Source organism: Nothoprocta perdicaria, unplaced genomic scaffold, assembly GCF_003342845.1.
Source record: "Nothoprocta perdicaria isolate Ctin4 unplaced genomic scaffold, notPer1 scaffold_112, whole genome shotgun sequence".
Classification (NCBI taxonomy): Eukaryota; Metazoa; Chordata; class Aves; order Tinamiformes; family Tinamidae; genus Nothoprocta; species Nothoprocta perdicaria.
Genome location: NW_020454228.1, coordinates 1,360,520 through 1,386,102, shown reverse-complemented (window position 1 = coordinate 1,386,102; position 25,583 = coordinate 1,360,520). Strand labels below are relative to the sequence as shown.

General features: G+C 42.3%; 1 protein-coding gene across 2 annotated transcripts; it reads left to right on the top strand.

The window, feature by feature from the left end:
• Nucleotides 1-57: 57 nt before the first annotated feature.
• On the top strand, nucleotides 58-22,402 carry BCLAF3 (BCLAF1 and THRAP3 family member 3). Of its 2 annotated transcripts, XM_026052103.1 has the most exons (11): nucleotides 58-125; nucleotides 1,415-1,993; nucleotides 2,338-3,003; nucleotides 6,468-6,646; nucleotides 7,160-7,274; nucleotides 7,456-7,519; nucleotides 8,306-8,424; nucleotides 10,147-10,261; nucleotides 13,304-13,399; nucleotides 17,171-17,326; nucleotides 18,374-22,402. In XM_026052103.1, exons 1-11 carry the CDS (start codon nucleotides 85-87, stop codon nucleotides 18,401-18,403), a joined length of 2,160 nt encoding a protein of 719 aa, XP_025907888.1. In that variant the 5' UTR covers nucleotides 58-84; the 3' UTR covers nucleotides 18,404-22,402. The 2 variants fall into 2 exon arrangements, with proteins under 2 accessions (XP_025907888.1, XP_025907896.1); XM_026052111.1 differs by lacking the exons at nucleotides 10,147-10,261; nucleotides 13,304-13,399; nucleotides 17,171-17,326; nucleotides 18,374-22,402 and adding an exon at nucleotides 8,544-8,658.
• Nucleotides 22,403-25,583: the final 3,181 nt, after the last annotated feature.

The window sequence follows — 25,583 nt, the reverse complement described above, 5'->3', positions numbered from 1 at the left end:
CAGTTGTAGTGCAATGCTATTGTTAGGCTGTTAATTCATATTGTTTTCACAGCTTCAAGAAACTCAAAAACCACGTGAGAAAAGATGACAAGATCTAGATCAAGATCGCCCCGATGGAAACAAAGGTACACATTTACCTGTAATTCCATTTCTGTTCTGAAATGTAGCTCTGCATAGGGATTTATAACAAAGATCTAAAGCTGTTAAGTAAAAGAAAATCAAAAGAAGCCAGAATCAGAATTTGGAATTTTGTATTTTACAATAATTTGTTTTCTAGTCTGAAAAATTTCTGCTGAACACTTTTTTTTTTTTTCCTACCAGTCAACTTTTTATTACTTTTGGCTAGAGATGTTAAGATGTTGCTCTCCACTTAAAACCATGCACAGACTGCTTATTTTGGGACTGGCACTACCTTAAGTGCCAAACTCTCAAACAATAGATAAAAGCTAATTTTGCTCAGACACCCCTTAATATCTTCAGGCCTTCCTGGTTTGTGTCTTGATCTAGAGGGAGTATTCAGACATCTCAGCGTTTCTAGCCTTGGGAGCTGATCTCGAAATCAGTTTGTGGCACGGTTAGATATGTCTGACAGCATAAGGTGAAAAAAATGCACAGTGGGCATCACAGTGCCCTTTTGGAAAGCAGCCTAGTAGCTTGTGTCTGATGCCACCAGCATCATCATGCAGGTAGTTACCTGCCTGATTTTTAGGACTTACAATGCAAAAGCCTAAGAGGCTGGCGTATGATTTTTAAGCCTTCAGAGCTATCGGTGTGTAAGAAAAAATTACATACATATGCATACATTCACACTTGCACAAAAAGACCAAAACAACTTTCTCAAACTATTCTTTTTCTGCAGAAAAAGCCCACCTATGTAACCTTTTCTCTTTCTAAAATAGGATATTCTCTAATGCTTTAAATCAGCAGCTCTTCTCGGCCTGACTTCCTGGCCCTGCAAAGACTTATTTCCTTTTTGTTGTTTGTAATTCTTTAGTGTTTTTTCTTCCCCATTTTTTTCCTCTTGGCACAGGCAAAGATGGAGAATGCTTGAGAAGTGTGAAGAAGTATGTAACAGTTGTTTTAAATGTAGTTGAAACCTCCTATATACATGACACTAATTTGAAGTGAAAAATGCAGCGAGAGGAAAATGACTGACTTTCCAGTATTTTGAGTGGGTGTTTTTCCTATGAAAACTTTTAACAGGATGGAAGTAAATAACTCTAGCCAGACAAATGCTTTGAAGATCTTGGCTTTTGTTATGTTTGGCACACTATTTGGTTAGTAGTGTGTGCTGTACTGAATTATGCTTTTATACTGAAGAGATGTTCTCATTAAGAGTGTGATTTGGTTTTCTTGGGCTGCTTAAAGTGTTATCTCTCTTTTTTTCTTTTTCTTTTCTTTTTTTTTGTCTCAGGTCCTTATCTCCAACATTTAGGAGTCCAGAACACCATAGACAAAGGCATGCTCATATTAACTATGACTGTGAATACAAAAGCTTTCGTAAGGACCCAAAGAAGTCCATGCCTTGGAGAGCAGAAGATGAGAAGTATGGACAAAGCAATTCTAGATTTGCACCTCATGGAAATAACCACCAGAGAGTTTATGAACGTAGGTCACCTTCACCAAACCTAAAAAGAATCCTCTTGGAAGATACTTACAGTCATAAGCCCTACAGAACACATTCATCAGAAAGAACTGAAAGCAATAGGAGATATCAGTTACCACCAAAATACTCAGAAATGCCGTATAAAGAACATGACCGACCATTTTACCAGCACAAAATAGAAGAAAGATATATGTCTGAGCACTATAAAGTCACTGGAAATGAAAAAGGAATGAAACCTTTTCATAGACCATTAGGGGCATCGTGTAAACTTGAAAGGAAATGGCACGAAGATGACTTGAGGCACCAGAGATTACATGAGGAGAAGTATGGTCAGTCACCCAGAAGAGTGTCTGATGAATTTACGGCAAGGAGCTCTTTACAGAAGAGGTATAGGAATAAAATGCTTAAAACCCGGGTATTGTGGTGTAAAGCCTCAAGTGAAAGTCTGTTTTCATTATAGTTGAAGATACCCACCTTGAGACACGTTTGCCACTTTGTAGTTTAATTTTGGGCGACTGGTAGTAGTGAAGTATTTGTCTTTTAAGTAAATCGTTGTTGATGGCTAGAGTGTGAGAGGATAATGTTTCCCTCTTAAGAGCCCCTGCTCATCCGTACCCTGGCGTGAGGGATTATGGGTTAACTTGCCACGCATTCTGCTGTCCAACATTCTGCACATATAAGTTCTCACTTTCTTCTCTAGTGCAAGTGTAAATTGCTTTATGTCAACACAGGTATCCTGAAGATCACGATTACAGAGAATATGGGCACACGTCTAAAAGGGCTAAAGAAATGGAGAGGTATGACGGTGGAGACATAGCAAGAAATCCCAAGTGGAAGCAAGAACGTTCTTTTGCACCCTACAAAGAAAAGGAGGAGCAGAGAAATCCGGGTGCCCAGTCTCACCGGTCGGCCGAAAGGGAATACTCGGAGGGGCCCGTCACAAAGATAGCCTATGAATATAGTCACAAACGCCGCCGGCATCCAGATGGGGAAAAGGCTTTTTCCGCTGACAGAGCTCAGAAGTATGGAAAGCAGGAAGAGCAGAAATACAATTCCTCCAAGGGAGCCCGGGATAGCAAAGAGCTAGATTACTTTAGCAGTGGAAGAGCGAGACAGACGGAAGAAGGGCACGCTGAAGTACCTGTTAAATACAGCTCAAAGAAGGGCTGCAATGCGTGTGTTAACTCTTGCAAATCGGATGTGGATCTGAGGTCCTTTAATAACAAGCAGAAGGAAAGAGTAAGGAAAGAAGGGGAAATCAGGAAAAAAGTAGATTCCTCCAATAGCCAGCATGATTCCAGTCATACAGTTTCAGATGCGAAAATGTCAGATGTCAGCTGTAGGAGGGAACGTCTGACAATCAAAGTGGATATGAAGAAAATGGTGACCAAGTACAGGTATTGTTTTCTCCTCACCTATTCTTTCTTGTTGTCTGCTTGCAGTTTGTGAATATGGGAGAAACCAAAGTTTCTGAGAGGTAATAAGCATAGAACAAGACTGTAACTTATTTTAAAATGGATGGCCTCTCTCCGGTAGTTCCATGTGCCTCTTGTACTGTGGAGCTCACAGCACGCAGTGTTTCAGATGTGGCCTCACCAGGGCTGCGTAGAGCAGGAGGATCTTCTCCCTCAGCATGCTGGCAGCACTTTCTAACACACCTTGGGATATTTTTGACCTGTCCAGGTCTGAAAGCAGCACACCCCTCTGGGGTTTCGGCCACTGCTTCCAGTTTTGTATCATCTTCAAACTTGCTGCGGGTGCGCTCTGTCCCTTCGTGCAGGTCATTGATGGAAGAGTTGAACACGGTTGGAGGCAGTGCTGGCCCTGGGGGACGCTGTAAGCTGCAGGCCCCCACCTGCCCTGTGCTCCTCATCGCAGCCCCCTGAGCTCTGCCCCGTCTCCATCTGGCTCTCAGCGTGCTCGTCCAGCCCGCACCTCTTGAGCTTGCCTATGAGGATGTTGTGGGAGACGGTAACAAAAGCCTCCCTGGGGCTGAGGTGGACAACATCCACTGCTCTCCTCTCATCTCACGAGGCAGTCACTCTATCATAGACGCTTATCAGACTGATGGAGTGCAATTTCCCATTGCTGCACCTGTGCTGACTGCTCCCAGTGAGCACCTTTTCTTTCACGTGCTTATCGAAGACATTCAGGATGAACTGTTCCATCACATTTCCAGGGATGGAGGTGAGGTTGACCTGCCTGTAGGGCCCTGGCTCATCCTCCTTGCCTTGCCTGAAGACTGGGGCAACACCAGCTTGCTTTCAGGCTTCAGACACCTGCCCTCTTCTCCGTGACCTTTCCAAGGTGGTATTGAGTGGCCTGGCAGTAACATCTGCCTGCTCCTGCACTTGTGGGTGCACTTGCATCAGGGCCTGTGGATGTGTAGGTGTGTGTGTTTGAGATCCTTTTGAATTCTTTTTAGATATCTTTTTATTTGCCTGAGTGATCTCTAACCCGATCCTCCTCAGCCAAAGGAAGGTTGTCTTTTCTCTCCAGGCTTTCTCTTCTCTCTGCTGAGGGTTGGCCTGAGCTGTAAAGACTGAAGCACAGGTGGTATTCAGTAACTCTCTTCTCTGTGATGTTCAATAGCCCTGTTCTCTCTGCCCTGTCACCAGGGCATCAGCAGACCCACTTTTTCCCTAGTCTTCCTGTTGCTACTCTTCTATTTGAAGAAGCCCTTCTTGATGTCCTTGACACCCCTTGCCACATTTAATTCCAGATGGACCTTAACTTCCTTTGTCCCATCCATGCGTATTCCACTGTGTTCCTCTATTGCTCCCGAGTTTCCTGCCCCTTTTTTGACATCCTGTACGCTTCCTTCTGTTTCATCAGGAGCTCCTTGCACATCCGTGCAGGCCTCCCGCCCCCACTGCCCGGCTTCTTACACATGGGGATGGACTGGACTTGACCCCTGTGCAGAGGCTGTTACAATCCAGTTGCTCTCTCCCGTGAAGAGCAGCTCCACCTTGTTTCCCTGGCCTGCCTTTGCTCCAGAGCACGTCGCCCTGCGCGACAGCGCCGCAGGCACGTGCGCCGTCCCACCTATGGGCACGACACTGTGCTGCGGCGGCGCGCGGATCCTCCTGCGCCTTCCCCTGCTGCGGGCGTCGCGGGGCGCCGGCTCGGGAGGTAGCCCAGGGTGTGGGTTCCCCACGAGGGCTACGGGAGGGTCCTCCGTAGTCACGTCCCGTATGGACTTGCCCAGCAGCGTGCTCCCGCTGGAGGCACCCTGACCTCAGCTGTGTTTTGCTGACTGCTCTAACTCCCTCTGTGCCGTTTCTTTAAAGCTCGCCTCACCAGGCTGGCCAACCTGTGGTAAAAATGCATGTGCCCTCCTTAGTGAGGTAGGGCCTCTCCCTCCCCATCAGCTGTTGATCTTCAAACGGGATCCCATGGTTGGAGAAACCAAAACCACCGCCAACAGCGGTGGTGCAGCCAGTGGTTAACTTGAAAAACTTGTCCCTTGTTGCTCTCACCTTTTCCCACACCAAGAACTGAGGGGAAGATGACCTTACCCACTGGGCCTGTGACCACCATCCCCAGAGCTCTGAAATCCTGTTTGTTTTCCAGTTTTCCCTTGGTGTCATTAATTCCTGCATGGAAGAGCAGCAGAGGGTAATAGTCCAACACATGGACAAGTCTTTCTTATTCCTGAAAATTAATATTAAAAATTACTGATTTTGTTTGTAAGCACACACACACACAGACACACAAGTCAGCTGGCAGTAGTAGTTTTTTGCAGGTTTGGAGAGTCACATGCAGTGGAGAATGTGACTGTTTGCAGACTGAAGAACTGCAGTGTTGATTACAGTTTGCTTCATTTCGGGCTGTGGGAAAACGCTGCTAAAAGTGAAGAACATCATAATTTTTTTTAAAAGAAAACAAAAATTTTTAAAAATGAAAATGTGATTATCCTAGGAGGTAGTTGCTGGCTGTATTTTTGTTGCCTGCTTCAAGGCATTTAACTAACATGTGACTTGAAATACCTTAGCTGAGAAGGAAATGTTCTTTATAAACCCGGGGAGAAGGTAGATAAGGCATCTATAGTAAATGCCTGAGCCGAGGTGTTGGAATTCCTGCTCGAGTTTACTTGTTCCCAGTTTACCAGGGCAAGCAGGTGACCCCTGGGACCTGCTGGAGGTTGTTTCTGTCTTATAGTTTTTGTGGGATATGTCTCTTCTAATCTTCAGGTGCAGTGTGGCAGCTTCTTAATAGCTTTCCTGAAAGCATGGTAAATAGAGCCTCTATCCTAAAAATCTTTTTGTAGAATGCTAGAGTCCTAAACTCAACTTTCCAAATGGCAAACATTTTTACTGTAATGAGACGAGCAGAAGCGATTTAAAAATTTTAAAAGGAATTTTGCGCGCTGCTAGTGGTCATTCTGAAGGAGAGCTATTGCACTAAACTCTAAATGGTGGTTTGGTTTTCAAAGGAAACGTAAGGTGTCAAGATCTGAACTGTCTTGAGAAGGGCTTATAGCTCTTCATAAATGTTAAGAAAAAAACATAATTATCTTCTAGAATGACACTTGAGAAAATATTTTCAATTAATATCTTCATTTGTCTGTTTTATTTGGTAATCTAGTTTAAAATTTACATTTTTTGTACTGCATAATTCACAAGGGTTTGAGAGCTCAGACATATCTAGCTATGTTGTTCTTGCTTTCCTTCCTTACGTTGTCACCAATGTTTCTTGCCTGAAGCTTTTGATTAAAAAAGGAACGAGAGGGAATTTCAATTTTGTCATATTTGTAATAATTTTCCTAAAATGAACTTCTTATTTTACTGTTTTATTCTATGTGAAGTTTTCAAACATACTGACTTTTATTAAAGTGCATATCTACAAATTTTTATTCTAGGAATTCTTCTAGTCATACTACAGAGAGACAGATGTCACATGATCTGGTTGCTATTGGCAGGAAAAATGAAAATTTTCATCCAGTGTTTGAACACATGGAATCTGTAACACAAAATGTTGAAAACAATCCATCAAGAGAATTTACTCAGGAAATAATCACAATTATCCATCAAGTTAAAGGTGGCTATAATATTTTGGGTATATGTATTTGTGTGTGTTTATATATTTATAATAAAAAAGTGTACTGAACTAGATATTCTGTCCTTGTAGACCTGAGGTGTTTGACTTCATTTATGTTATATTTGCTTTGCTTTAGTCACAACTAATTGGTAATACAGCTTTCCTTATTTTTTCAAATTAGTTTTTAGACAGTTTTTATACAGACTATTGTATAATATTCGGTGCTGAACTTTTTTTAGCTGTAGATTTCAGTAGCCTGATTATTACCATAATAGAGCTGGTAAACAGTTTTCTATTCAACTGATTTTATTTAATAAGAAAGACGTCTAAGTTGGGCTAGCCTAATCTTTCCTTTCTGAATGTGAGACTGCAAATGGGAGTAGTTGGAAATTTAATCTCAAGTTGTGTTGATATATTCTTACTAATAAATCTTCTAGAAGATAAGATGGCCAGCTGTACGGTTCAGATGTGAAGACTAAAATAAACATTCTTGTGTTTAATATTTCTTTGCAGCAAATTATTTTGCATCTTCTGACATAACTTTACATGAACGGTTCTCAAAACTCCAGGATAAACCTGTTGCAAATATAAATGAAGTTAAAATACATTTGGATCCAGAAATTCACAGGTAATTGCTGTAATTTTGTCTTATTCTGCTGAGATAGTTAAGAATCTTCAGTAGGCTGAAGATCCAACACAGCTGAACAGCGTTGTTTCTTTGGTTCATAGTAGTGCAGTTGCTTAATAGTAGTGGTCTTGCCATTTATAATGATGGTGCCTGTTTTTACGTAATATTTCTGTTGTTCTAGGAGGATTGATATGTCTCTAGCAGAGCTTCAGAACAAACGAGCTGTGCCATCTGAGTCTCCACAGGTATCTTGCGCTGTGACCGAAGAAGTTAAATAACTGAAATGATATGGTCTCAAGTAACATCTTTTTGTTGCTGATTTTAGATGCTTTGGAGACTATCAGTAATTTTGCCCATTTTTGATGCTTTTAGTAAACTCATGGGTGTAATCTGAATGGTGCACATGTACTGTGCTCACTGACCGGTACTATACCCTTGTGTTCTAGAGTAGCTAGAGTGTTTCGGGCCATTATTCTTGCTGTCTCAAAGCCATTCTATTTTAAAAGAGTCCAAATAAAAAGTCGGTGACTATTGCCATGTGAATCCAACTTTCCATCCGAGTTTTTTTTAAAAAAGTCTGAATGTGTTCTGTATCGTGATATTAGAATGACTAAATGTCCAGGTAGAAGATCAGAATTTTATATTTTTTTGTACAGTACATGTACCTGGAGATGCAAATTAAGAACAATAGACTTCTTACAGCTGGGGTCTGTGCAAATATTTTCACCTAGATGTAACTCCATGTATAATGTCTGTATAACTCCATGCTGAAATGCACAGTGCCATTTCAGTGCTCTATTCACTGTTTGGAAATTTGTGGTAGCTGGAGGGGAGAGATTGTTTGGGACTCCTTTTGCAACTGCTGTGGCATTTGGGTTCTTGAGTTGGCGGGCATCTGTCTTAAGGGCAAGTGATGGAATTTCTTTACTGAGGTTATGTGTTTCCTGAAAAACAGAATTCAGTCACTTGGGTTACGTAGTATTGTTCACTTATTTTAAACCAACCTGACATGAAACCTTCCTTTCCACTAGAACATGATCAGAGTTCTGGAAGATCCAAATGATCTACGGCATGATATAGAAAGGAGAAGAAAAGAGAGATTGCAGAATGAAGATGAGAGATTATTTCATGTAGATGGCATCACTCCCAGGTAATTAGCCAGTACAAATTTTGTTTGCCTGAACCTGTGGTTATCTTACACATTCGTTTTGGTCTTTTTTGAGACTTTCCCACAGTTGCATTCAAGTATGCTCTGATTCTTTTCAGCAGATTTGTCCTTGCAAGTTTGACTCGGATTGAAATTCTGCTGGCAAGCATTGCAAACACTCCTGCAAGTTGCTCTGTAATGAAGTGCTACCTTGAAAGAGATTAAGCTGCAGTAAAAGAGAGGAGAGAGAAAACAAAAGGGAAAAAAAGCCCCAAACACCCTTTTCTCCCTCCCCCCTCTCTCTCCCCCAACTTCACATTGTAGTCCTGAATGGGAAGGAGGGAAAAAATTAATTAAAGAGGCTTAACTGTTTTTAAATTCAGAGGTTTTTTTATGGCATATGGTTTTATTCTTGAATGCTTTTACAAAAGTACAAAACACCAAGAGAATGTTATATGTCATGCTGTCCAGGCTGTCTGTAATGTTATGCAGAGTACTAGCAAAAACTTGGGGTTCTTCTAAATCTGAAAGAATTTTATGGAGGAAAACTATAGAGATTTTGGAATTGCTTAGTGCTGTTGTGAGTTCCTCCAAGATTTTTTTGCCCAGAGGTATTTGTTGCCCTGAGCCAGCCTTGTTCCATTGCTGATACCACAGGATTTTCTGGTTGCAGTGAGAGAGTTCTTGGCTAATTCCTGCGGAGGGGAGCAGGGGAATCATTGAAGTAAATGATTCAGTATGATAGTCTTGATTTGAAGATATTTCTTAAAAATGAACAGATGCCATCATATTAAATGTAGTCTGTAATGGCAGACTGTGGCAATACACAAAGGAAAGGTGACTTGTGGAGGTGGAGGCAGGCTTGAGCTGTGGAAGAAACAGACTTCTTGTATTTGGGCTTCACACCCTTCACCTTTGCTCAAGCAGAGACCTTTATGTTTAAACAAAGGAAAATACCTTGAGCTGTTGTGTATAGCCTTTTATGTACCTAGTGCTGCTGCTCTTAGTAAGCATTTGGCCTGATAATCTGGGACTTATCTCCTAGATAATTCCCTCCCCTCCCTACACATGCAGTTAGTCTGCTGACCCTTTTTACATGCTGTTTATAGTGAGAAGCTCGTTTTGTATCTTAGAAGTGTGGCTTTCCTTCTCCTGGGCATGAGGGAGGGCACTGCGTCCCAGTGGGCGTGAATCGTAGTGTGGGCTGGGGTCAGGGATGGTGTGGATGAGTGTGGATGAGGAGACAAGCCTGGCTTGTTGAGGATGAAACTGGAGCATGTAGCTGCGCCTGTCTGTTTAGCTCCAGCCTGTCTGATGCAGAAAATTCATAAAATGGGACTTTTTGTACAATCACAAAGACAGCAATAGTGCAAAGCAGCGGCTGAAGTGCTTCTTCATTAGAAGGCAGCAGAGGGCAGCAACAGTGCAGGCACCGCTGCGGGAAGCGGGGAGGCTGCCTTTGGGTAACGGTTGTAGGAAGGCAAATCTCCATTTATTCTTAATGACACAACAGCACACGGGTTAGGCTGTGATTCTGGGTAACTGGGCGTTCTGTTTAGTCAGAAGGCAAGCACTGTGTCAGCAAGTGTCCTCGATTAATATTGCTTGAAAACCATCACTTTGCACTTTTAAGGGATGGATAAGGCCATCTTAAACATTGTTGGATGCATGATGGATTTCGATTTTAATTGTCTCTTTCTTTGCATCTTTTCTGTTTCTGATCAGGAGCCAGCAAAGCTGCAGCGTTTCAAAATTACGAAATTCCCACATTGATGGCTTCCAAAAGCCTATGAGGTTCATTAAACCACCTTTCAGGAAATTCATTGGGAAACCTCACCTGGTAAGCCTAAATATGAAGTAGTAACCTCAGCATTCAACTAGGTTGAAGTGAACTTACAGACCAGTCATCTCTTGTCCTTTTCAGTTTTCAGCTGAAGCTTTATTATTTTCAGCCACTTTTGTTCAATGTCACCCCTAAAACTGACTGCTCATCTCATAATTTAACAGCTCTAGTGCAACAGTGTTTCCTCAGACATCTGCTGCAGCACAGATTTATTCATGTCAACTGAATCCATTTTTATAACCAAATGCCTATACAACAAAATTATTGGTTTTTTTTAAGTTTTTTAATGCCTGTGTGTGGTTTCAAAACAAGGTTGCTAGTGTTCTCATAACCTAGCAAGGAGATGACAGGTGGTTTGTTGTTTCAAAGGGTTAGTTTCGATTGGAAATGTTGAATGTACTTGTAAATAAAATTGAAAGACTTCAGAGGGAAGTAAGGTGGTCACTTTTAGATCTCTTAATTTGCCCTGTTCCAGCTATTCAATTGGGAGGTTTAGTGACCTGCTGGATTAATTAAGGGACTTCATGAAATTGGAACTCAAATTGCCGATAGCTTTACAAAAGACATTTGCACTGCATGTCACACTTCTTACACTTACACACACACGCTAAAAAAAAAAAAAAAAAAAGGCTAAGCCATAGATTGGAGAGCTTTGTTATTAGGCAGCTAGCATGAGGTGATGCGGAACAGCCTGGGGATGAGGAAATGGGAATGCAATACTGCAGGGCAGGTGCCAGCGGCTGGGGAGGAAGGTCTGCATCTCATTCTGTGTAGTCATCATCGTCACCGCTGCGGAGCGTTTCTCTGCGTTACGGGAAGAGAGGTTCTGGAAAGCTCTTGTTGTAAAACAAATACAAGTAAAGAACAGATCACAGAAATAAATCAAAAAGCCTGAGTGGTGTCCCAAAGGATGCAGTGTTGTACAGTGGATTAGCTAATTCTGCATTTCATACTGAGTTATCAAAGCTAGGAAGAACAGTTATTCTTTCTTAGGCTGTCTTTCTGTGCTGCGCTATGCCAAAATGGGACAAGGATAGTAATGTTGGGTTCAGAAGAAATAAAACTGTCCCTATTGGAAAGGATAGTTGGATAAAATTTTACTCGGTTTTAACTAAGTAAAGAAGCGTTCTGCTTCAGGACAAAGACTGCATTCAACATGGACAACTGGAGAGACTAGGAAGGTTTCACTAAAGTGTATGCAGGATGAAAATCCCTATAACTTGTGATTCCTGCTGCCTGTAAACAGAGAGGAGATTCATGTAAAGGTGTTTGAAGGATGAGGATACTCTGAACAGTGGATTTCTTGGTTTAGTTACATATTGCGTGCAGATAGATAAGTCTAAGTATCTTTGCATCCTTACAATAAGAAGCTGGGAAGTCTTCTGTCTGTATGTTCCCTTTTCCATATGTTTTCTAAGAAAAGCCATCTCATCTACGTTCTTCTCGCTTCATGAGCTTCCATCCTCTTTTTCTGTTTTCTACCGAATCCCCTCTTGTCAAGGCAATTTCAAAAGCTGGATAAACTGTTGGTTGACTTGTAGGGAAGATCTTCTCAAAAGGAAAAGTTAAGTTTGGTATGGATGCTTTTCTGTACCTCTTATAGTCTCCACCTATGCTCTTTGAATCAGCAAGTGTTAGAAACCATCTTGAGGTTCTCTGCTTGTTCTGAAGAGTGTGAAACTCAGACATTCACCCAAGCAGCCTACGTGGGAAAAGTTCAGCTTAAACCAAAACAGCTTCAAATCTGAGGACATTAAAGTTGAGTGTGGTGTGGTTTTTTTTTTTTTTTTTTTTTTTTTTTTTTTTTTTGGAAGTGATTGAATTAGCTGTGGATTTTTTTCAAGTGATTGAGATCTCTTTCAACAGCAATACTCCTTTTAATTCTAATTTAAAAACACATCCTAAAATGTTTCTAATGCTATAATGACTTGGTATTTTGTTAGAGAAACAGTAGTTGTGCAGAGTCTGCACTTGCAGTTGTTGTTAAGTGATAGTATATAAGAAATCCTGCATAGAGATTTCTCTTTTCAGGCTCTTCTCAAAGTTCATGTGAAGCTCTCAATTACTGAGTGAACAGCTTCCAAAAGTATGGATTTCTTTGAGATTATTCGAGCACACTTCTAACTGGAACAGGAGAAATGATTGGGTTGACTGCAAAGAGTTGACTGGTAGTTTAGTAGGAGATGATTTTAGTGCAGTATATGGCAGTATGTAATGTCTCTGTAAATGTTTATAATTACATGCTATTTATAATATGAGCAATGGCAAAGCATGTGCATATATGAAGCTGTATAAAAGCTGGAGAGAGTGCTCTATTGTATGCAACTATAACTCTTTGCAGCTGTTCCCTGTGTCAACATGGAACAATTTTGATGCCATGTATCTGTGTTTCACATATCATATATAGATGTCTGTGTCAGGCAAGTCTTTTCCAGAGCACTATCCTGTAATACAAAGAGAATGAAAAGTAAGACCTCCTAAGGACTAACGTAGTGTGACTTGTGATATTGTGCATTTCCTGTCTGGTTCCCAAAGTGATTTACCTAGCAGCAATGCTCACATCTGCTCAAAAGTTCACCGTGTTTTGTAGGATGCCCCATATCATAAGCAGGGATCTCCACAGTGCGAACTGTGCTCATCTTACCCCTTCGTGCAGGGGTGGCTGCTGTAGCCACCTACCTCCTCCCTTTGCTCCGTGGCCCGTTGCAGCGGCGGCCCTGACAGGACAGGGGAGGTGACCTTAACCCAAGAGGTCTGAGCAGGTACCTGGTAGCTGAGCAGGTAGCCACCCAGGAGCGTGGTGTCCTGGGAGGATGGTTTGTGCTGCGTGAGTTCGGTGGGGTCTGTCATCACTTCAGGCAGCTCGAACCCAGGTCCTAGGCTGTTGGGATCCTGCTGCCTTTTAGCCCTGCCAGGCGTGCTGTGAGGTGCAGGGAATTGCGACGTTAGTTGATATAACCTGAAAATTTGTCTGTTTAGTAATTCAGCAAGAGCAAGCTAATAGCTGTTGTTTTTTTGTTTTTTTTTTCCCCTCTCTAGAATTCTTATTATTCTTCAAAACCAAATGATATTTTCCCTCACAGACGAATTAGAGGACATCTTGAAAATACAGGACCTATTAGGAGAAACTTCAAGGTATGGATCGAATTTATCAGATGTACATGTTGTATAAACCCGTGATTTGATCACGCTGATTTGGCAGCGAGAGGTCTTTTAAACAGTCTTAAATGTCATGAAAAACAGTGTTATCAAAGGGGAATCCTTCCCTATGGAGCGATGGGAAGCTCAGCTTTTCCTAGGTCAGAGGGCTGGCAGTGTGTTGACATGAACTGTCCAGTGTCTCATGGGTTGAGACATGAGAGAAAGGGGTTAATTCTGAAGTTGTGAGTGAGAATTGTGCAACGCGAGGGGTGACTAGGAAGCCAGTGTCCCCAAAACAAGCTGGGTAGCATTCTGTCCTCCACCAGACATATATGGAAGCCTAAATTATTGCCCACGATTGGATGAAGTAAATTGCTTTGGTTTCAGAATTGTGTATTCATAAGGGGACCTCTGATCTGAGGTTTACTCATCTCCTGTCATGACATCCTGCTATCTGTGCATTTTCCTATAAATCTGAATGTTGTAATGTTTGATCTTGAGTGTCTCAAGATGCTGAGGAGATAGTGGGCAAACGTGCCTCTTCCTGGAGTAACATGGTGCCTTTCTACTCCTCTTAACTACAAGTCTATCACAGGGTCAGGAAATCCGAAAAGCCCCTTTCTGCTGTCGTGGTTGTGTTGTGCTTGGGTCCAATTAGTGCCGTCCTTAATAGGAAGGTATCAAATCTAGGACAATCTGTTTTCATTTATTTTTTTTTACTTAAAATTACCCTTACTCATTATTTAACTGGATGGAGCATTGCATTAGGATATACAGTATCCTTTCCTGTTTCATTACTTTTTTCCCATAAACCATAAGAAATTACTTTTAATCCCTTACAAGAGGCTGCAGTGAAACGTCTGAGTAACATGGCATAGGTAGAATAGGTAGCAGTCTTTCAAGGAAAGCTTTGCCAGTGAATCTGCTGGATAGCCAAACTAGCGCCGTCACAAGAGGGATACTTGTACATTGCTGTTTACCTTAGTAAAATTCCCAATTTGAAGCTAGGAAGTTTAAAATGTTTTTACCAGCTTTCCCCCTGCCTGTAGGGAAGGGAGAGGGTGGCTGAGTGGCTCCTGCCACTCCGTGTAACTTGAGGAGGAACTTCCTCCCTGTGAGGGTGACAGAGCCCTGGCACAGGCTGCCCAGGGAGGTTGTGGAGTCTCCTTCTCTGGAGATCTTCCAAACCCGCCTGGATGCCGCCCTGTGCCCCGTGCTCTGGGTGTCCCTGCTGGAGCAAGGGGTTGGACTGGATGATCTCTAGGGGTCCCTTCCGACCTCAACCATTCAGTTGTTGGTAACAAGTACGGAAGTGTGTGCTTAAGCTGGCACTGTGTGTGTACGCAGCCTTAATATTGCTGTGTCCCAAGGTGCTTTAAACTTTGTAGGTAAAATGGCGTCCACTGTAAGGTTAGTTGTACTTAAGTGTAAAGCACATTATTGCTGTGGAAACAGCAGGGCTGACCTGACCTTAGTTCATAAGCTTTTCTTTTTCCACCTACTTAGCACAGAGGGTTTTTCCTGCGTGGACTTTTGCCGATAGCTGTTTAGGGAGATCATTTGACTGTTTTCTGTGCTGGAAAGATTTTTGTGGTTGATTTGAAAAACAAAGGCCTTTCTTCTTGATGCATAAAGTGAGAGAATCTCACTCTATAAGCAAAGAAAGGGAATTTGTTTAGAGTGTTTTTAAATCATGTGGTCTGGCAGTCCATTAGGCTTTTTGGAGAAAAAGAAAATATTTAGCGCAGCTGTTCTCTGAAGGAAATGGAGAACTCTTAAAACCTTAAAGGTCTCTTTTGTAATGACATCTCCCAGTGAATTTGTAGGAGTTAACTGGATGCACACATCCAGTGTGCGTCTTTGCACGCATACATGGCAGCCTTTAATTCTAAACTTCACTCCCTGTTTTGGGGCAGGTTGGGGTATTAGTGGGGCATTCGCCTGTGAGTCTGCAGACCTCAGACCTATCTCGGCACCTGGGGCAGCTGGCCCATAGGGCTTCTTAATTGTATTATTTGTAAGAGAGGATCTTAATCGATTGAAACTAGAGGTCACTTGAGCCCAAACTGTTTCATGCTGGAAGTTACCTCTAAGCTGTACAAAAGCATCATTAATCTAAGGTGTATATGACTGCAGTGCCTCCATGCCAACTGTTTAACCTGCCAACTCTATCTACAGCTGCCTCTGTCCTGTGTTAGTAGTCCTGCTTTTATTCCCCCCTGCCCTGCTTGTTGGAGGTGTGGCTGTTTGAGCTCAGGGTTAAAGCTGTGTTCATTCTTCTTTCCAACATCTACCAACTTCTCCCCCTTCCTTACTCAGCCTGCTCCTTTACTATTTGCTGCTAGAAAAATGCAGTGACGAAGACCTCCTTTCTAGCCACCCACAGCCACTCTGCACGGTAGAGAACCACAGCAGCTGTGAAAGGACCAGGAACTTCTCATCTTCGCAGTGTCCAGGGGCTTAGTATAGCATTAAGAATGTCCTTCCATTTTCCTTATGGCAGGCACACGCTGCCTTAAGGAATTTGCTGAGTGCCTTGTGCCAGGACTCAGTAACATTTGGTAGCCTCCTGCAGAGGTCAGCTGCCTAGAAGCACTGTAAGAGCCACCTCGGGGACTGATGGGGTCTGCTCCACGAGGCCCACCCTGCGTGGGTGAAGACACTCGTGAAAGAGCAAAACCTCTCAATTTGTGGGAAGGAGCCTCTGTTCTGGACAGGGCTTCCTTAGCTGATCACGAGTCACGCAGTGGGGGGGAAAAAAAAACAAATTTATTGCGACTTCAGAGCATGTGATTTTCTGGAAGTGATACTCGGTTTTGTCAAAAACAGATAGGTTTTGCCAAAGTAGTTGGGCACCTCTCAAGAAAGGTTATTTCTGTGGTATGTTTTGGTTTCCCTTGCCCTTTAAAGCTATTTATAAAAGATGACAAGAATTTTGCATGGTCAAGATGTTTCCTGTCTCTTTATTATTGGAAAGCCACTTGAACCTTTCTATTTAAAGGGTGAGTTGATACAAGTAATATTTCTTGTCAGGACCAACTTAAAAAACTTAATGAGAAATAATGATAAACTAGGTTTTCCTTATTCTTTTTTTTTAAACTCCTTATGACTGTCCTGGAGGTCTCGAGTGTTTATGAGTGTAAACCTCTTTCTAATTTTAATTGCTTTTATGAGTGTTGATCTTGCTGTATTGTTGGTTCTGTGTATTTATAATGCCATCCTCCCATAGAGATTTTGTTATCTCCGTGGCTTTTCCTTCTGGTCCTGCGCTAAGTTAGCTTACGTCCACCCAGCCTGGAGGCAATGAAAGCAGTGAATATATGTTCAAGTCCTTATAACCATCTTAAAAGATAGTGTACAGATTTCTGTTCGGTACATGTATTTCTTAGTACTCAAGATGTGTGTGCACTGCGGGCCTGGCAACACTGAAGTGTTGTCTTAAACTGCCTCTGTTTTCTTGTTATATTTAGTATATGTGTTCTGAAACTCCTAAAATGCTTGATTTTTCTATGAGGAAGAAAATCTTGGTTGTTTTGTGCAGTAAGTGCAGTGCTGCAAGGTGATCTAATGTTTTTAAAGGATTGACGTTTAAACGCAGCAACTTGACACTAATTTGGAAATAATGGAAGGAACTCAGTACTTAAAAGTGAAGAATACAGTTGTTCAGCCCTGTCAGTTTTGCATATGTGTGTAACTGTAAATTTAAGCCTGAGCTTCACTGCCTCATTTTTTACATTTTTCCCCTCCTTTTTCCCGTTCCTACAGAGCAACTTTATAGATGGCCGCTTGCAAACCCCTTATAGATCGGGCTTGGTGCAGAAGGGTTTGTGCATCCAGGCCAAGTACCAGCGGTTACGTTCCGTTGGTGTCAGGGGATTTACCACCAATAGATTCCGAGATGGATTTTTGAGGAAAGAAAAGGTGAGTTGGCTTAATCTGTTTTCACTAAGCCCTTGTATAAAATGTGAGTATTCAAATGATCCGCTTCCGTTTCTAAATCCATGTGGAATAACTCGATGGGAGTTTTTTGGAGTACCGCATCTTTGCTCTTTGCAGGCAAATTGGATTCTGCACTCATTTCCTCCCTGCTTATCCCTTAGAAACTTGCAAAGAGAAACTTGGGTGACTGAAAATTGGAGGTGGGTTCTGAGAATCTGCGCTGCCTCTGTTCCAGTAATCTGTTCTGGAGAGCAGTTGACCTGATTTGCTGTTTGACGAAAGGGGAAACACTGACCCTCTGTGTTTCAAAAGGCTGAATCCTCTTAGGTTATGCTTAAAGCTATGTGAAGGCTTTTGTTTTGTTTTTTCTTTTCAATTTCTGTGTTCACTGACGTATGATCTCGCAAGGCGAACGTGGAACTGAAATGAGCGGAACACACGGGCAGAAGGATTTTTTCCAAAATGTGTGAAGCTGTAAAAGGGGCACAGAACCACTGCGATTTTGTGCTAGTGACTTTTCCCCTCAATTTCCAATGCTGTCCTGTAACTGGATGATAAAGTTCATGTCTAGAATTTATTAAAACAGTTCATAAAGTCTGACAACTGGAGGTTCTGGTTTCTCTTAGAGAAGCATAAGATCTGAATATTGGTATTTTTTTCTATAATCTATGAAGAAACTGAATACCATTGAGTTTAAAGTCAGATAGCCTGAAATGATGCAGTCTTTTTAACTATGTACTGCTTGATGGTTGGCTAATTCTTTAAAAACAAAACTGTTCTTAATTTTCTAACACTTCCCTCCTTTGCCGATCTGTGCAGTAATTGAACTTGTCAAAACACCATTATATTTCACCGTTTTAAAATAACTATGCGTTTAAGATGCAGTCTTTACAGTTGTGCTGTTTCATTCTGTAACTCTACAGCACTGACGTTGTAGTTAAGCACTGTACGAGCATATATGCCACGAAAGCTGGGAGGATTTCTTCCCCTTTTACACCTTGACGTGACGATTGTTTTTCCTCTCCATAGGGACACTTAAATATTGCAGCAGAAACCTGAGCTGAGCTGTGGTCCTGCAGTTGGAATGTGCAACACGGCAAAGGGAGCAGCTATTCGTTTTTGACAACTTTGTCAAGAATTAAAATAGGATGAATGAACTAACAGTGTAACTTTTCTTGATGAAATACCTTTATTTTTCAGTAGTGGAATGCTGCAGAACTTTTTTACAGTTTTAATAATTGCTTTTAAATTACAGTATTCAATTGAAACACTGTAGTATGTACTCTAGTTCCTTTTTGCATACCAGTCTCGAGCAAAGAAATCACTGAAGGGAATCTTATTTATTACTTTTTCTCTGAGCATGATGTTACAGATGGAATGTGAGTTGTTACACACAGAGGTTTATATGTTGAAAGTTTATTGCTTATGTAATAAAAAGGAAAAAAAAAAGTGCCTGGATTGTTTGGTAATAGCACATTAGCTCAGGATTTTCCAAGTAATGACCTTTTAGGTTGTGCAATAGATCTTTCACCTCTGTTCAGTCATTTCTGTAAGACAGTATTTTGTATTACTTCATTTTTAGTTTAATATTAAACATAGGTTTTGATGTGTGTGTGTGTGTGTATATATGCATTTGTGATTTGTTAGACCGAGACAGTTTTCAGCATTTGATTAAAACCAAGGCTCATGGGCAGAGACGTAACGTACTCTAGCAGCAGCTTGGCTGCCCTGGAAGCGTGCTTGGGGTTGTTAGAGGATTAGTTGGGCTGTACTCAAAAATATTCTGTCTCTGTACACTTTTCTGGGTATGGCATTCTTGACCAAGCCACGTCTTCGCTAATATTTCTGCCAGTTTTTCATGGATTCTGAAAATGGAACCTGAAATATTTAAATACAAGAAGCAGCAAAACCACAGGTTTTTATAAGCATGACTTCTAACAAAGCTGTTTATAATTGACACTGCTTTAAGTGCAGATAGCTTGTAATCTTTTTGTTTAAAATCCCAGTAAATCCCTGCAGTTTACTGTACCACAATATTGTCACGCTGTATGCAAAACTCAGGCCGACATACTGTGTCGGCTATAAACAATATTGTGCTTATTTCCTATTTATAGCTTTTGCCTTAATATATAGTGTATGGTAGGATTGTGTGTATGTATTAAAGATGTGGTCAGACTTTTTATTCCAGGTAAATTCGAGACCCACACTCTGTAGTCTCCAGAGAAGGTGTCCTCATTTCTTGTAAGAGGAGAAGTTGCTCACACTACCCACAACAGTTGAAAGCATCTGATCTGTGTCGCTGTCCCGACACCGTTAGTTGTGTAGAACACAAGTTAGGGCCTCGTCTGGACTGCTGTCCAGAACCTAACCCAGATCAGAGCCTAACCCAGCCTAGAGGTGTCTTCGGAGGGAGAGCAAAGGAATCTAGTTTTGGGTAGGAAGTCCAGCAGTGTTTGTGCACAAGCCCTTCAGTAAGGAGGGTGTTTATTGAAAGGCTCCAAGGATCTCGTCACACTTAGCAGTGTCCCAGTCTTCAGTCCGTGGCATGTGCAGCTGAAGTGTTTGTAGAAAGTTAGGAGGCAGATGTGCCCCATTGGATGCCATAATCCAACGGTAAGACCAGATGGGGTAAGTTTCTAAACACCCTATTATTTGGTTTATTTCACAATTTTTAATAGATACTTTTTCAGTAACGTGTAGAAAATGGAAAGCTGAAAGAAGGGAATTCCCTGGCCAAATAGGAGCAGCTAACTTCTAGACAGGGAATATTTTACATACTGTGCTGTCAGTGGTAACTAAGTCATGCAGTGCAGATGACCCCGGAGAGGGAAGCAAGGACTGCAAGGGCTTAGGTGAAAGATGAGCAGCAGCATTCCTACACAAGTCTGGAGGAGAGTTCATGGTTGAGCAAGTGGAGAAAAGTGGAGGCAGGAAGAAACTTCTCACACAGCAGCTTCGATACCCTTGTGTGGAAGTAGCAGTGGCACCACCAGAACTGACTTGCTGCTTCCCACTTAGCAAGTCTGGGTTTACAGGTGTGAATGACTCCTGGGTGGTGATGTGCTTTGCTAGCTCTACCTGTGTGTGCCTATGTGTCTCTAAGTTTTATTTCTACAGCTGAGAAAACTGTTACAAACAGAAGGCAATTTGGTATATTTCCCCTCACCTATCCCCAGTCCCAAGATGAGTGTCATATAATGAAATGTCACTTGTTATTTCAGTTGTTACAGCGTTTAAGGTGATACCATTTGCTTGAATCATTTTTTTGTTGATGACTTTGCTTCACTAGTTCAGGATTCTGCCGTGACAAAACTTCTTACAGTGTAAAGATCTTACAGAAGATGAATTTTGTAACTTAGGTGCCACAGGCAGCCTGGTTATCTACAGCATATTGTTACCTGGTTCTGAAACTTGAAGTGACTTGAGTTCTGTGTGGGCATGTCTTTTTTGGATTAGATACTGGTACATCTAAGTACTCCTAAGCAAATAATCAACCGTTATTGCCTTCCAACACACGAGCAGCATCTGTTGTGCTGGTACAAAATGTTTGGTTGAAATATATGTTAATATATATTGAAATTAGTTATAATAATTGGGTTGTCAAGGCATCTCTGAGATGATTAATGTTAAGCATAAGAAAGCTCAGTTTACTTGGATAATTTGGTGCCTTTCTATGCTGTGACTGCATTGCAGAAAAAGCCTTTGGGAAACGGGAGAAGGGAAGGGGGGAAAAAACCTTCTGAACATCATATTGTTTCTAATGTGAGGAGCGATAGAGAACAGTTGTTAAAGTGGTTGTATTAAACATGTGAACAGTCCTCAGCCTCGGAAGAAAAGCGAATCTTGTTGGAAAAAGCCTGTTGCCACATTGGAATCGGAATTGCAAGTTAATGTGGTTGCCTAAAAGCTGGTTAATTGTTTCATAAATGTACTTTCTTTTGACTGACTTGAAATGGCTGCTAAATGCGCTTTGTCTCATTTTTCGTTGTTCTCATGTGAAACTTTTTTTTTTTTGATTGCAAAATGCAATGGGTTAATATGATGGGGCCTCCTCTGTGTGCGTGCCTAAGATAGTAAGTTATTGTGGCATTAGCATTTGCTTTGCCCAGCAGTTTAATTTCTGTACTGGTTGGCTGTAATCCTCTTTTTGTAGTGACTGAATTCATGGGGTTAAGAGAACCCTGCAGCCAGTGAGAAAGGAGCCCCTTGTGAGCTGCATGCCCGTCTGCCTTTGCTCCTAAAGGTAGTTTGCAAAATTTAAGTCGCCCTACCTCTAGTCGTGGATTTAGTCGTGTCCAGGTCTCAAGAAGCGAGGTCTGTTTCAGCTTGGGTAACTGGTGGCAGAGGGTGGCAGTGAATTCAGCCAGCAGCCACTTGAGATAATACTTGACTTGGTCTCTTCTCTCCCAGGGCTAAGGATGAAAGGCTGAGACTTCTTTGGGTCAACTCAGTTGCTGAATATTACATTTTTCTGTGGTATTGCAAGAGGGAAAGGTTTTAAAATTTGGCCTTTTATTCATTGGAAGTCATTTTTTGCCATATCTTGGATAGTGAGAATTGCTTGGATAAAAAGATTATAGTATGGGGATTTGTGGGGAGGCTGTTTGCTTGTTTTGAGTTTTCACCTTAGACTGCAATTAGAGATGTTGAACTTTGTGCTTTCTGAAGGAAGCTCTTCCCATGCTCCTTAGAGATACGTTTTTGTCTGTCTGTAAGCGTCAGAACCACCGCTGCAACGTTCTCTATGGGTGAACTCTGAAAGAAAGACTTCAGACTTGCACCCTAAAGAATCTGTGAAAACAGGATGTTTCCGGCCCTGGAGAGACTTCATTCCCTCGCTGCAGGATCTGAAGATAAGAGGATTTTCAGCCTCCTTACAGAGAGGGGAGAAAAATAAATATACAAGTCACTTCAAGAACTTTGAAAGGCTACTTAAAGCATCTAACTCCTTGGCAAACCCCAAGGACCTACATTTTCAAAGCGAAAAAGAAAAAAATGGAGAAAAACATTGTTACCGCTCCCAGTCTGGCGCTTTTCTTGTTGAAGGGTTTCCGAGTAGTTATTTAGCCATGTGATTAATCTTTGCTGCCTTCCACTTCAGTGGGGCTTTCTTCTGTTCCCGCTTCATTGCTCTGGATTTCGTTGAAGTTGTCTAAACCTCATGTTGTCTTTTTAATATTTGATATTCTGTAAATAATGTAGTAGGTGGCTTTTATTGTGTGACTGGCTTCCCTGATGTCTTTATGCTTCAGGGAAGGAGGAAGGGTGGAAACAGTTGCTGTTTGAGTACACTCTTCCATGGAATAGCAAAGCTGCACCGTTCTGCTTTAGGAATAGCAGGGTTTTTCTTCCCCACCCTGCCTCCAATTGAATGTGGCCTAATGTCCATTTTTAGAGTACATTAAGGCTGACCTTACTTTATACTAGGTTTTCCCCCACCTTAATGACCATCTGAGTGTGTTTATGTACATATTGTGTGTATATATATGTGTGTACGTTATCAGAAACCTTTAATTTGATTTTTTTTCCCTCTAAGCATGGACAAGAAGTAACATTTTTAAGCTATGGCAGATGAAGTTTCAATGAAAGAGGGATATTTAGTCTGTAGTCTTCCCATTCCTCAAAGATACTTTTGAAAATGTTACTCTATCTGCAGACTTGTAAAAGTCTCATGTTCATAAGTATATATTAAGATTTAGGTATACTTGTATGTATGTTTAACATAGTTTCTATAAAATTGATGTAAATCTTTCTACAGACAATAAATGTTTTAACAATTTTTACCTATATTTTAAATGCCTGCAGTGATTTGGTTCAGTAACTTGTGGTTACTATTTGCTTTCGGATTAGTCTCTACTCTCTCTGCTGGCAACTGCGTAGCCACTGAAAGGCCTGTTGTGCACCTTGTCTCTAGACACAAGGTGTTGTGCACCTTGTCTCTCCATCCATTGCTTCTTTTCGAGTCCAGAACTTCGATTCGCTCTCACACGGCACCTTTTTACTGAAAAAACTCCCCTTTCGAAGACTTAAAACGTGCATCAGCCGAGATGCTAGCACAAAATGGATGTTGTTTAGAAACGAGCAGAACGCCTCCCTGGACAGATCTTCCCATCTCATCCCCGGTGTTCCAAACACTGCGCATCTGTCGGGCTGATTCTTGCCCAGGATAGAGGATGGGGAGAGGTGTGTGTGCTTTTTTGGCTGCCTTTACGTATTCAGTAAATTGCTCTTCATTTCAAGAGGCGTGTCGGTGAATACAGTGTCATCTATGCGAGGTAAAAATAACCACATTAGGAAAGCTTAACATTAAAAAATGAGCATCCTGGGAATGAGCTGAAGCTAGAATTGACTTGGCATGTGTTTTAATTTTTCAGCACAGCCTTTATGTTACTGTTCTACTTGTGGGGAAGCCCATGAATTAATTTCCCCTTTACCACGCAGTTTTCAGTGATAGGTGCCTCAAGGCTGAACTTAGATTTACATATGGTTCTGCAGTAGGGGGAGGCATGTGTATACACAAAATATGTATAGCTTGACATACATCTGGCCATGGAATTCTGATCGAGATAGCCATCACATTGGCCTTCTCCTAAATGTTACAAGATTCGTTAGAAAATGGATCGAGCTTAAGTTAGTCTAGGTTGTTGTTACTCCTTACTACTAGTGACCCTGAGCTGTTCATGTAGCAGCTGTGCTATGAGTGCTGGTTTTCTCGAGCTTATTTTTTTCAGTTACACAAAATTTTCCAGCTTAAACTACACAGCTAGAGCACAGGGAAGCCAAACTTCATGCAAAATTAGCACAACAATAGAACTGTCTTCATCCATCTCAAATGTGGTTGCAACAGCCTGCTTAGTTTGGCATGATACTTGGTTGTGATAAATATAAGCATGGTACGAGGTGCCAGCTGAGACTAAAAGCTACTTGTGCTCATTCTGCCTGTTTCCCAGGATTAACACGGGGAGATTGTCAGGTTACGTAGGCTGATGGTTCTCCTGCGGTTGCCTTTATCCACGACCACCCAGTGCTCTGTTGAGGTGGGTATGAACTGCTGAATGGGGCTGGCTCCAAGACGCTGTGTGTGTGTGTGTGTGTGTGTGTAAGTTATCACCTGGTTTTTTGAATCTCCCCTTTTCCATTCTCCGTGCCTCCCAAGCATCAGTTTAGCACCCTGGTGCTCCTGGAAACAGTACCGAGCTGCTCTGGATTGGAGGCGGTCTGCAGCCCACCTGTATTTGTTATGGTCCTTGTGATGGTTGGTTTTATTTTCCTTGTATAGATGTGTCTCAAATTGTATGAAAACCATCTCAAGATTTTCTTGTATCATTTTCTTTTTTTAATTCTTATCTGAAAAAGAAAAAAAACCCCTCCTGCTGGAATACATGCACCTGGCCAGGGCTTCCAGTGCTGCTACAGCAGACAAATGGATAGATTTAAAACAGGTGTTCAGAGCTGTAGCTAAAGTTTTCTTTAAAAAGAGAGGAGGAAAAAAAAAAAAAAAAAAAAAGAAAAAAAAAAAAAGTCCCAAGTCCTAATTCTTGTTTTGAAGCACTCGTGATGATTAACCTAACTCACCTAATTTTCTCTCTCAAAACAATTCCCTGCTATTCTTGCAAAGAGAAAGGATGTGGATTTTCATAGCTGGGTCTGCCCCTGCCCCTTGGGAAGGTTCCCCCTCTCCCAGGTCAGTCCCGGCCCAGGCTGAGCTTTTCCAGCAGGAGCCCTCCTGTACGGCAGGATGAGGAGGCGGCAGGGGAAGAAGTTATCCCTTCGGCTCTTGCCACGTTTCTGTCTCCATGGCCAAGGAGGCAGCGGGGGTCGGAACAGGCTCCCTCATTGACTCTGCTGTTCACGAGGGGGGGCTGGTGCGGTAACGCTGCCCTCGGTTCCTTTCCGAGGTGAGGGTGCAGCTCCCTCCGCGGGCCCGGGGCGACACGGGGGGAACGGGCGTGGCCTCCCCGCGCGCTGCCTTCAGCCCACAAACGATCCCACAAACGCCAGCGGGGGGCAGGGTCCGCCCGCGGCTCCCTTCCCTTCCCTGCCCTTCCGAGGGGCGTTTCGCGGCTGCTGAGGACACGCGGGTGCGCAGGGGCGCCCCGTTATTTAATACAATGACGATGATGAAAACTCCCTTTGTTTTTAACCTCTCCCCTCCGCGGGGGGACGCGCCGCGGCGCCGCTCCCGCCCGGGCGGGGCCGCAACGGCCGCAACGGGCGGCGGGCGGCGCCCCCGGCCCCG